Genomic DNA, 12,856 nt, shown 5'->3' with positions numbered 1-12,856 from the left:
GCATCACCTTATTGAGCTGTACACTCTGTCTTTCTTCCTTCCTTCTGATGCCACATATCTCCCCACAGACCTCTTTATAATAGTTACCCAGGAGGCCAGCTTCAAAAGGAGTGTCAGAGAAGAGACCTGTTAGTAGCTGACTTGTGGTATGATAGCTTGAGTGCTGTGTTGAGAAATCAGGAAGAACCAGGTTTAAACCCCATTTGGTTGAAGGGAACTCTGGCTGTCCTGATTAGTCCCCTGGTATTCAGCTTTGTGGAGGGAAAAATGAGAACACTTTCTCACTTTGTTGTGTAGGTGTGCAGGGCTACACACTCAGCAACAGAATACCCCTGGCTCTGTATGTGCTAAAAATGCCCTGTGAACATTCAGGACAGAACTGAATGCTGTACTAAGTGCCCACATTTTGCTAAAGTCCCATTTAGGCACCTACAAGAATAATTTAGATCTAGCTCTATAGGCTTAATGGAAGGTCAATGTGTTCACTGGGTGCTTGTTAAAAAAATGCTTACCTTGAATTTGTGAAAGTTTACAATAAAATACTTATTCAAGTCTAGTTAAAGGTAGTAGATATCTCCCCGCTTCTAGGGGTGTATTACTGTACTCACAGGATAATATTCACCTACATGTAAGCTGTGAACCTAATCCTTTTGGGCTACCCTCCCGTATAACAAATATTAGATAGTGGATATAATGAAAGGCTTTTTATGAGAAAGAAATGTGTTTAGTAGTTAATTTTTTACTTCAGGGAACAAAAGTTGGTGTTTGTTCTGTAGTAGTTCGGTCACTACTGTTGCATGACGCACACTCAGGGATTATAAGTGTTGGTTAGAAGGGTCAATAAATATTGTGCAAGTTCCTCTTTCTAAGCATGAAATTTCAGTCGGGAAATCCCCAGAGCACACTATAAAAAGGCTCACCTAGTCCCTTTTCATCAGACCTGTTTGCAGAGAAGATGAAGTGCATAGAAGTGGCCGTGTTGTTTGTCCTTGTACAAGCTGCAATTCCACACAATGCAGCCTTTGCCAGGCTAGTAAATACGGTAAGAGGCTGTATATTGTATTCTTTATTCCTCCTGCTATTTAGATTGTTTTAGTATCTTTTAAAATTATCTTAGGGAAATTTTGAGATGTCTGCTTCATTTTTAGCTCTTGATATATGGAGAAAGTATATCTCCCCTAACTAATGTGCAGGGATTTGATTATAAATTTGAAAACTAGCCACAGTTTTATAAACTCAAAGCCAAATTCTATGTCTTGTTAGTCAAGTACAAGACGACTAAGTATCTGAGTAGATTTTATATACATGAGGTAGCTTAGAATCATAGGATCATAGAAAATAGGGCTGGAAGGGACGTCAAAAGGTCACCTGATCCAACTCTGCTTAAGGCAGGGTCATCCTTTCCAAACCATCTCAGATAAACTTCTTACTAGCTAGTGTGTGCGCCCATGATTGGCTCATACCAAAACCTTTTTTAATGAATAGTAAATTTGTTAATAAAATGGACTTTCACCCATTAATAAGGAAAGGGATACTTTGAAAATGTAAAAAATATTTTAGTTTTGAATTTTCAAAATGAAACATTTTGGCTTCCTAATTCAATATGTCATTTTGCATTTAAAATGATCTAAATTAAAAAAAAGAAAAATGAGGACATAACTGTCCAAAATAAAATGAAATATTTTGTTTTAGGTCCACTGAAATGTTTTGGGAGACTCCAAAATAAAATTTCTGATTTTTTTAGCATGCTTAAAAATTGGAAAAATATCTGTTTTGATTTGATTAGAACCATTTTTCCCTTCAGATTTTACCACCAAACTGAAAAATCTATTATTCTACTTTCCAGATATGACAGGCATTGGAAGAGCTTTGAACTTAAGTGGTGAATTCAGCCTTGAAAGAGAAATTAATGTTTTTAGTTGCTGGACCATTGAGCAGAGGCATTTTCTTGTAGGAACAATCAAGGCTAAAGTAAAAATATGATGATAAGCTGAGGCTGGGGAACTAAGTATGTCAGAAGTTTCTCATAATTGTGCTCATCCTTCAGTACACCATAATTTGGGGAGATATTTGTAAAATTGACGATACCTGTCATAACTCTTGTACTGATTGCTATCAGTCCCCCATATGATTACATGGCCTGACAAATGAGTACAGCGGCCAAACAAAACCAGAATATTTGCATCTGTTTTAAAAAAGGCTCTTTTCCAGCCATGCATCTCAGCTTTTGGGAAGATAATGATGATATAAATATGAATTGGACACAGAAGTGGCCACGTTGTAAGAGGCTTTTAATTTTTTTTTTCTAGACTTCTTATTCAACTACAGTGGCTCCAGACTTGATTCATCCTGAGGAAACAACCGGCCCCTACCCTCACAGTACACCAGTGGTAAAGCCAGTGTTTATTATTCTTGCATAAGACAAAGTAGACATCAGAGCTAGGATGCAAAATTCAGAGATTCACAGATTCACAGAAGTTCAGGGCTGGAAGGGACCTCGTGAGATCATTGGGTCCAGACCCCTGCTCTGGGTAGGAAAGACTGCTGGAGTCAAATAACCCCAGCAAGGTGTGCATCCAGGTGTGTGAAACGAAAAGAGCTATGCTCTAGGTATTTATGCACAAGATTGGAAAGTGGGTTATTTAGAGGTTTAATATCTGCTCTGATTCCAAGTCAGAAACAGAATTTTCCAACTGGTTATCTAAAACTGGCTTAAGCTTCGGTTGTTAAAACTGACCTGCTAAGTTCCTAGGGGTACATCCACAGAGGGGTTAACTTAATCCTAACTGCCACTTTATACACCTAATTCCAAAATCTTTAGAATCATAGAATGATAGAAAGTTAGGGTTGGAAGTGACCTCAGGAGGTCATCTAGTCTAATCCCCTGCTCAAAGCAGGACCAGCCCCAACTAGATCGTCCCAGCCAAAGGTTTGTCTAGCTGAGTTTTGAAAACCCCCAAGGATGGAGCTTCCACCACCTCTCTGGCTAACCTGTTTTAGTGTTTTACTACCCTTCTAGTGAGAAAATTCTTTCTAATATCTAACCTAAACTTCCCTTGCTGCAACTTGAGACCAATGCTCCTTGTTCTGTCATCTGCCACAACTGAACCTACTTCCATCACCTTTCGAACCCCCTTCAGGTAGTTGAAGACTGCTATTCAGTCTCTTTTCAGTCTCCTCTTCTCTAGACTAAATAATAGGGGTGTGTGAAGTGAGCCCTATTTAAATTGGATTCAGATTCGGCCCGAATCCAGAACAGTGATTCAATTAATTGATTCAGATCACTGTTTCTGATTTGATTTGGCAGAATCCAAATCTGAAGATTCAATGCTGATTTGGAGAATCAGTGACTTGGACACAGACACAGATTTAAAAGTTTTTTCTACATAGCTTGAGGTACCAGCATAGCTCATGATCACTGTGAAGCTGGGGCATGTGGAGCGTTCCACAGGAGTGGGAGGGGGGGGGAGGGGGGGCCTCCACGTGCTCAGCAGTAAACCCAGAAGTGGATTGGAAATACTTCTGGTCCACTTCTGGGTCTGCTGAGGAGCACACTGGGGGGCCCACCCATGCCCCCCTGGCTTGGCGATTGTTCATGGGGGGACCCTGGGTGCCACCCCCAGACCCAGGAGGCACTAGTCACCAAGCTGGGGAGGCATTGGGGGGCCCCCCCACATGCTTCCCGGTGGACCTTGAAGTGCTTCTGGTCTACTTCTGGGTCTGCTACTGAACGCGCTGGGGAGCCCCCCCTGCTTCTGTGGGACACTCCATGCACCCCAGCATTACAGCATTCACGAGCTGCCTGCTACCTAGAGGTATGTAGAAAAAACATTTAAAGTTGTGTCTATGTCCAAATCTCCAAATCTCTCCAAATTGATTGGGAGGGTTCCAATTTGATTTGGAGAGATTAAAGGGTCCTGTGATTCAATTTGGATTTGGAGATTTGGCCACCAAATCGGGCTGAATCTCCACTGAATCAAATCAGGGACTGAAGCTTCGCACAGCGCTACTAAATAAGTCCATTTCTCCCGGTCTTTCCTCATCAGTCATGTTCCCCAACCCCCTCACCATTTTTGTTGCCCTCCGCTGGATTCTCTCAAATTTGTCCACGTCCTTTTTGTCATGGGGGGGCCCAAAACTGAACACAGTACCCCAGATGTGGCCTCATCGGTGCTGAATAGAGAGGGATTATTACTTCACTTCACCTATTCGTAACACACCTACTAATGCAACCCAGTATGCTGTTAGCCTTCTTGGCAACAAAGGCACACTGGTGGTTCATATTCAGTTTCTTATCCACTGTAACCCTGAGGGCCCTTTTCTGCAGAACTGTTGCCCAGCCAGTCAGCCCCTGGCCTGTACCAGTGCATGGAATTGTTCCATCCTAAGTGCAGGACTTTGCACTTGTCCTTGTTGAACCTCATGAGATTTCTTTTGCCCCAGTCCTCCAATTTGTCTAGGTCACTTTGAATTCTAGCTCTACCCTCCAGCATATGTGCCACTCCCCCCAGGTTGGTGTCAACTGCAAACATACTGAGGGTGCACTGTATGCCATCTTCCAGGTCATTGATGAAGACATCGAACAAAACTGTCCTGAGGACTGACCCCAGGCGGACTCCATTTGATACCAGCTGCCAACTAGACAATAAGCCATTGATTACTACTCTCTGAGCCTGATGTTCCAGCCAATTTCCTATCCACCTTATAGTCCATTCATCCAGCCCGTACTTCCTTAGCTTGCCTGCGAGAATGTTGTGGGAGACTGTATCAAAAGCCTTGCTAAAATCAAGGTATACCACATTCACTGGTCTCCCTGCATCCACAGAGCCAGTCATCTTGTCATAGAAGGCAATCAGGTTGGTCAGGCATGATTTGCCCTTGGTGAATCCATGCTGACTGTTCCTAATCAACTTCTTTTCCTCCAAGTGCTTAGAAATGGATTCCTTAAGGATCTGCTACATGATTTTTCCAGGGACTGAGGTGAGACTAACTGGTCTGTACTTCCCTGGATCCTCCTTTTTCTCTTTCTTAAACATGGGCACTATGTTTGCCCTTTTCCAATCATCTGGGACCTTTCCTGATTGCCGTGATTTTTCAATGGCTCTACAATCATATCAGCCAACTCTCTCAGAAACCTTGGGTGAATCCCATCTGGCCCCATGGACTTGTACATATTCAGCTTTTCTAAGTAGTCCCTAACCTGTTCCTTCACCACTGAGGGCTATTCACGTCCCCTTCAAACTGTGTTACCCAGTGCAGTAGTCTGGGAGTTGCCTTTGCCTCTGAAGACAGAGGCAAAAAAGGCATTGAGCACTTCAGACTTTTCTGCATCCTTTGTCACAAGGTTGCCCCCTTCATTCAGTAAGGGACCCACATTTTCCCCCATCCTTCTCTTGCTACCAACATACTGGTAGAAACCCTTTTTTTTACCTTGACATCCCTTGCTAGCTGCAGCTCCAATTGTGCTTTGGCCCTCCTGACTTCATCCCTGCATAACCGAGAAATGCTCTTACATTTTTCCCAAGTTTCAACTTCTTATAAGCTGCCTTTTTGTGATTTAGTTTACTAAAGAGTTCCCTGGTAAGCCAAGCTGGTCTTCTGACATACTTGCTAGTCTTCCTGCATATCAGGATGGTTTGTTCCTGCACTCTCAGTAAGGCTGCCTTAAAGTACAGCCAGCTGTCCTGGACTCCTCTTCCCCTCAGTATGACTTCCCAGGGGATCTTGCCCATGAGTTCCCTGAGTGAGTTGAAGTCTGCTTTTCTGTAGTCCAGGGTCCTTACTCTGCTGCTCTCCATCCGTCCTTTCCTCAGGATCCTGAACTCAGTCATCTCATGGTCACTGCTGTCCAAGTTACCATCCACTTCATTCCCCACCAATTCTTCCCTGTTTGTGAACAGCAAGTCAAGAAGAACACGGGCCCCAGTTGGCCGCTCCAGCACTTGCACCAGAAAGTTGTTCCCAGCACTCTCCAAAAACTTCCTGGATTTCCAGTGCACTGCTGTATTGCCCTTCAGCAGATGTCAGGGTGATTGCAGTCCCCCATGAGAACCAGGGCCTGTGATTGGAAAACTTCTGCTAGCTATTTGAAGAAAGCCTCATCTATCACTTTCTTCTGGTCTGGTGGCCTGTAGCAGACCCCCACCATGACATGACCCTTATTTCTCTCCCCTCTAACCTTAACCCAGAGACTCTCAACAGGCTGATCTCCAGTTCCATACTGGAGCTCTGAGCAATCATATTGTAGATGCCTAAGTCTTTGCAGTGGATATGTACCATTTAAATCCTGAAGGTGCTAAGTTATTGGTGTCCTAGCTTACACATGCCCTACCTGCTATAGAGAAAGGCAGAAAATCCCATGGTCAGTGTCAAGCTGACCACGAGGTAAAATTCCTTCTTGATTCCAAATATGGGAATGGGTTTGACTCTAAGTGGAGAATCAAGACTGTCTAGCCTCTGGGTTGGTTAAGTCAGGTCCTGCCAGTTCCTTCAGTATCTTGGGATGAAGTTCATCAGGTCCTACTGATTTGAATTCATTCAAATCAATCAAAAACTCTCTAACAGTTTCTTTTTAAGCATCTGCATTTCTCCTTCCTCCTCTACATAATTTTTATTAGCTGCCTGATTGCAGGTTTTTTTTTGAAGACTGAGTCAAAATTGCTATGAGGCAGCTCTGCCTTATTTATTTCTTATGTTAAGAGCTTGCCTGAGCTATCTAGCACTAGACCGATAGCTTTCTTAGTCTTTCTTTTCTGACCAACCTATTTATTCTTGTTGGCCTTGATTCCCTTTGCCAAGTGTAAAACGTTTTTTTACCTTTGCCTCCATGATTTTCTTCCTGAAAGTTCTTGTTATTTCTTGGTATGTTTCCTTAGCGACATCCTCTTCCTTCCATTTTCTGGATGTTTTAATTGTGATTTTGAGGCATCCAAGAAGCTCCTTGTCCTGACAGATTGATCTTCTGCTATTCTTTTTGTCCTTCCATTGTGTCAGAATAGCTTCTTGTTGAGCATAGGAAGTGGTATGCTACTGTTATGTATTGTGGCCAGACCAAGAACAGATTCATAGATACATAGATTCATAGATGTAGGGTCAGAAGGGACCTAAGTAGATCTTCAAGTCTGACCCCCTTCCCTGGGCAGGAGAGAATACTAGGGTCATATGACCCCAGCTAGTTAACTATCCAGCCTCCTCTTAAAGACTCCCAAGGTAGGAGCCAGCACCACTTCTCTTGGAAGTTGGTTCCAGATCCTAGCTGCCCTGACTGTAAAATAGTGCCCTCTAATGTACAGCCTGAACCTACTCTCAAACAGCTTACGGCTGTTATTCCTTGTTACTCTGGGAGGTGCTCGGGGGAACAGGGTCTCTCCCATTCCCCACTGGCCCCCCCTGGTAAGTTTATAGACGGCCACTAGGTCCCCTCTCAGCCTTCTCTGAAGGCTGAACAGGTTCAGGTCCCATAGCCTCCCCACGTAGGGTCTGCCCTGCTGCCCCCTGACCATGCAAGTGGCCGTCCTCTGGACCCTCTTGATGCTGGCCACATTCCTCCTAAAGTGCAGCGTCCAGAACTGGACACAGTACTCCAACTGCAGCCTGACCAGCACCGCATAGATGGGGAGGATCACCTCCTTGGCTCTGCTTGTGATGCATCTGTGTATGCATGACAAGGTGTGATTAGCCTTACTGCCCGTGTCCTTGCATTGGCAGCCCATGTTCATTTTGGAATTGATAATGACTCCAAGATCTCTTTCTGCCACTGTGCTTTTGAGAAGGGAGTTCTCCAGCCTATAGATATGCTGCTGGTTCTTACTGCCCATGTGCAGTACCCTGCACTTGTCAGTATTGAATCCCATTCTGTTCTCATTCACCCACCCCTGTAACCTGTCCAGGTCCAGCTGTATCCTGTCCCTCCCTCCTACCATGCCCACCTCACCCCAAATCTTGGTGTCATCAGCAAATTTGAACAGGGTGCTTTTCACCTCCTCATCCAAGTTGCCAATAAAGAAATTGAACAGTGCGGGCCTGAGGACTGAGCCCTGGGGGACTCCACTGCTCACATCCCTCTAGGTCGAATATGACCCATCCACCACCACTCTCTGGGTGTGGCCCCTCAGCCAATTTATGACCCATCTGACTGTGTAGGCATCAATGCCACAGTCACCTAGCTTTTTAATGAGAATGGGTGAGAGACAGTGTCAAAGGCCTTCCTGAAGTCCAGAAAGACTACATCCACCGCGACACCTGCATCCAATGATTTTATGACCTGATCGTAGAAGGTAATCAGGTTGGTCTGACAGGACCTGCCCCTAGTGAACCCATGCTGGTTGCCCCTGAGCATCCTCCCCACTGCTGGTCCCTCACAGATGTGCTCCTGGATAATTTTCTCAAAGAGCTTCCCCAGGATTGAAGTAAGACTAACGGGCCTATAGTTGCCCAGGTCCTCCCTCCTCCCTTTTTTTGTAAATGGGTACCACAATGGCCCTTTTCCAGTCATCTGGCACCTGGCCAGAGCACCATGAGTGCTTGTAAAGCCATGCCAGGGGCTCCGTGATAACCCCTGCCAATTCCCTCAACACCCTGACATCTGGACCTGCTGATTTGAACACGTCCAGCCCCTCCAGAAGTTCCCTAACTCAGTCCTCCCTGACCCTAGGCCTGGCAGAGTCTCTCCTGATTCCGTCCTGAATCTCAGTGGTGGACTCCCAGTCCCTGCACATAAAAATGGAGGCAAATTGTTAAAAAGGTCTGCCTTTTCCTCTGGTGCAACTACCAGATTGCCAAGCATATCCTGCAGGGGCCCCACATTACCTGGTGCCTTCTTCATACTCCCTATGTATTTAAAAAAGGACTTTTTGTTGTCCTTGATCCTTGAGGCTAGCCCTAGTTCCTAGATTAACCTAGGGACTCCATCCTCCCATCCTCCATCCCCTCCATCCTCCCTCTATTGACATTTCAGGTTGGAGCTTGGGGAATGTGAGGGCATGGTGAGTTAGGCCAAGGTCTTGGGAATTAGGTCTACAAACTAACCTGAAAAGCCACTGATGGAAGGCATAGGGGTGCAGGGTTGCTAGTACCTTCATATCCTGTAGTAGCAATAAAAAATAGTGGCACATAAGCTATTACAGTTTGGGTCTGAGCTTTTAAACCTTCACCTTGCATGTGCTTAGGGCTGAGTACAGAACTGGCGTTCTAGGGATTGCAGGTTAAACATTTCCTCATTGTGAAATGTGGCTTAGTTAAAATAAAATTCCTTCTTGGGAAAGATCAATGTTGATAGAATCTTTTATCAGTCAAATCTGAACCAGATTTTGTAAACCACTTATAGTCTATGGATGAAAAACACTGAATGGGTCTGATCAAAATACACCAGATGGTCCTGTACTTATCAGACATTGACAATGTAATAATTTACGTTGGGTGTGTACACTGATGCAAATTACATTGGGACCAAGGAGGGGAATACAGGCAACCCCCGCTTAACACTGTTTCACTTAACACTATTTCACTATAACGCTCATTTAAAATTGATATCTGATTCCACTTAGTGTACAGCGAGTTTTGTTATAATGTTCGCAGTCACCATCTTGAGTCATTAAAAACTATTGTGGTCGCCATCTTGGGTCGTCAGATACTTTCAGTTTCGCTTAATGCTTGGTTTAACAGGAACCAATTAAGAGCGCTAATTGGGGGTTGCCTGTAATGATCAGTTATCCAGGGGCAATTGCCACAATAGGTACTATTACAGTGCTTCACCATTGGTGTGAGGGCAGATAATTTCTTGTTTGCACTGAGCAAATGATTACCCCAGGATAACTGCAGACAAAAGTTACTTATAGCTCTGTAAGTTGCATGGATGCTGTTTCTTTCTGGGGCTACATTATATTGGATTTTAGTAAGTTACAGCTGTGTAGGTCTATATATAGCATGTCTGCTCCCTTTTTTCAACTGTTCAAAAAGTGGTTTACACCAATATAACTTTGTTGTATACCTAGGGCCTGTAAGACCTAAATGTTTATTGTGAATGCTATTATTATTTTATGATCTGACATGTGCTCATTTATCCTTAAGAAAAACCTCTTCACTTTTTTAGGAATGTAGGCCATAGGACTAGAAGGGAGCTTTCTGTATCTCAGTGGGTGCGTCTACACATGCTATTACTGTGCATGGATAAACACTGGAGCTTATTGCTTTGGACTGTTTTGCTCCTGGGCATGCCATTTGAACATGCGCCCAGGAGCAATTAACTTTGGAGCAATCAGGTCTGGAGTTTATTCATGCGCAGCATGTGGAGTTGGGTCAGAGCAGCCCTAGCTGGCAGCGGATACTACTGGTCAGCTTGCCAGTCCAGGGCTGCTCTCCTTGGCTCTACTTGTGGTGGAGGGGCTGGCTAGGGCATAAGGGTGCTTCTGCGTGGGGCTAGCCAGCTGGTAGCCCCCTCACTGAAGCACTCTCGTGCTCCAGCCAGCCCCTTCCAACATCTACACGTGTGCTGCTGTGGAGTTTTTTACTCTGCAGCAGGATAGTACCTGTATTTACTAGTATTGTATTGTATTTAAGCAGTACTAGCCTGCTGCGTAGCAAATTAGTTTAATTCAGCCTAATAGGGGTGCACGTGTAGATGTCGAGGTGTTTACTGCGTGTCTAATTAGTTAATTGTGCAATGAATATCTTGTGTAGATGTGCCCAGTTTCCCCAATTGAAAAATAGTGATAATGATATTTAACTACTTCCATAGAGGAGTTGTGAAGCTGAACTAATCGGAAGACCCTTTGAATCTATTGGAAGAAAGGTGTAAAAATCATAACACTTTTTATCTAATCAGTGGCATCATTATCATCATTATTATAATTATTATTATTACAGCTTAACTTTTTCCTTACTTGAGGAACTATTGTCAGACTTTACCTGTTGATTCCAAGTAAAATATTGACATTTTTTAATCTTTATTATATATACTTGTAATTACAGCTATTTTCCAACGTGTCCGGTTCTTTGGATGACCAGGGAATATGCCAGTGCTCCGTGTACCTGCCAGACACTACATTTCCTGTGCAGAAGGTTGAGCAATTGGAAATCATAGCCCAAACCCTGTCGCAGAAATTTGAGAGTGAACTGTCTAAAGTAAGGTGTTCTTTTTATGTACCTGCCAATTGTATTTTAAGGGAAAAATGGGTAATCCTGAAAGAGTATAGCAGTCAGCATTATTTGGTACTTTTCAGAAAAGAGTTGTATAAGAATAAAGTTGATTAAATATAATATATACAGCCCTATAGCATAGAATTGATTCTTTGCAATGTCACATTATATGCACAATACTTGCTTGTCTGTGATTACTGTATACAGCTTGCCTGATAGGAAGCCAGGAACCTTGCATCCTCTGTGTTATTATTTGTATGTAGCCAGCTTAGGAGAGGGAGTGAGGAAAAGATGGCAATGGTAAATTCCAGCCAGACTAAAGAAATGGGTAAAAATATATTTCCTGACTCCTCCATAGTCTTAAAAGGTGAAAAAATAAAATATTTCAACATCTGAAGGCCGAGCAATGAGATGACCAAATTATGCATTCTTTTTAAAGACAAACTTCTTAGCCTCATTCTACTTGGGTTCTTTGGTACAAGCATTTAAATCCCACAGAACCCAGTTAAACCCACAAATATCTCAATGGCTGAAGTACCCTGAGCGAAACAGCTTATGAATACAAGGATCTGCATTTGGCTTATGTTAGGAGAGAATTTCAGAGCTTAAATTAGGTGTCCAGGAGAAAGTGTTTGCTCCAGCAACCAGGCATCTTATGAAATGAAGTGTCCTTGAATTAATCAGCAGAAAAAGGCACAGACCTAAATTATAAATTCTAACCATAAATATTCATAACTCTCTTCTGGTATAATCAAGAACAGATAAGAAGTTATGCATAAAAAACACAACAACGCGGGTATGCAGGATCCTATGAAGAGATATTTTCAGTTGAAATAATTTGCTTTGAAATAACTGGAGCTAACACGCATTCACTGACACACATTCATTGTCAGTAGGGATATGAAGAGCAATTTGACAGAAATCTCAGTGCCTTTGAGTATAGGAATTACCTGATCAGTTTAGTAGGAATGTATAACTTGACGTTAACCATCTATGAAGACATTGAGGTATGAACACTGAGGTCCCACATTGCTCCCCCTGTGCTCAGTAGCAACATTTTAATTGACTGCAAGAGGGCAGGCTCAAATCCACAATTCTGCAAAGACTTTTTGATCAAAGAGGACTGACATGAGATGCACTTTAGGCCAATCTTCTATGGAAGTGAAGCTCTGCAATGGGATCTTTATCAGAGTAAGGAATAAGTAGTGATAGCTGGAGTTTTAGAGTTTTTTTCAGACCTCAGGTTTCTTTATTAAAAAAGTGGTTAGACTCTACTGGCATGCATGATATAGCCCTCTTCAAGTTAATGGAATAATAGAATCATAGAAAATTAGGGTTGGAAGGGACCTCAGGAGGTCATCTAGTACAACCCCCTGCTCAAAGCAGGACCATCCCCAACTAGATCATCCCAGACAAGGCTTTGTCTAGCCACATCTTAAAAACTTCCAAGGATGGAGATTCCACCACCTCTCTGGGTACCTGTTCCAGTGTTTTACTACCCTTCTAGTAAGAACATTTTTCCTAATATCTAACCTAAACTGCCCTTGCTGCAACTTGAGCCCATTGCTCCTTGTTCTGTCATCTGCCACCACTGAGAACAGTCCAGCTCCATCCTCTTTCGAATCTTCCTTCAGGTAGTTGAAGGCTGCTGTTAAATCCCCTCCCAGTATCCTCTTTTCAAGACTATATAAACCCAGTTCCACCAGTCCTTCCTCATAAG

At 43.3% G+C, this 12,856-nt stretch overlaps 1 protein-coding gene across 1 annotated transcript in view; it reads left to right on the top strand.

Annotated features, from left to right (window-relative positions):
• The first annotated feature begins 890 nt into the window (after positions 1-890).
• Positions 891-12,856, top strand: part of OLFM4 (olfactomedin 4) — a 29,328-nt gene continuing 17,362 nt past the window's right edge. The window contains exons 1-3 of the mRNA XM_014527915.2: positions 891-1,042; positions 2,310-2,390; positions 10,969-11,121. Of these exons, the coding sequence (XP_014383401.1) occupies positions 956-1,042; positions 2,310-2,390; positions 10,969-11,121 (321 nt within the window). The 5' untranslated portion in view covers positions 891-955. The remainder of the gene's footprint in view (positions 1,043-2,309; positions 2,391-10,968; positions 11,122-12,856) is intronic.

Source organism: Alligator sinensis, unplaced genomic scaffold, assembly GCF_000455745.1.
Source record: "Alligator sinensis unplaced genomic scaffold, ASM45574v1 scaffold59_1, whole genome shotgun sequence".
NCBI classification, from domain to species: Eukaryota; Metazoa; Chordata; order Crocodylia; family Alligatoridae; genus Alligator; species Alligator sinensis.
This window is presented reverse-complemented; position numbering and strand designations above follow the sequence as displayed.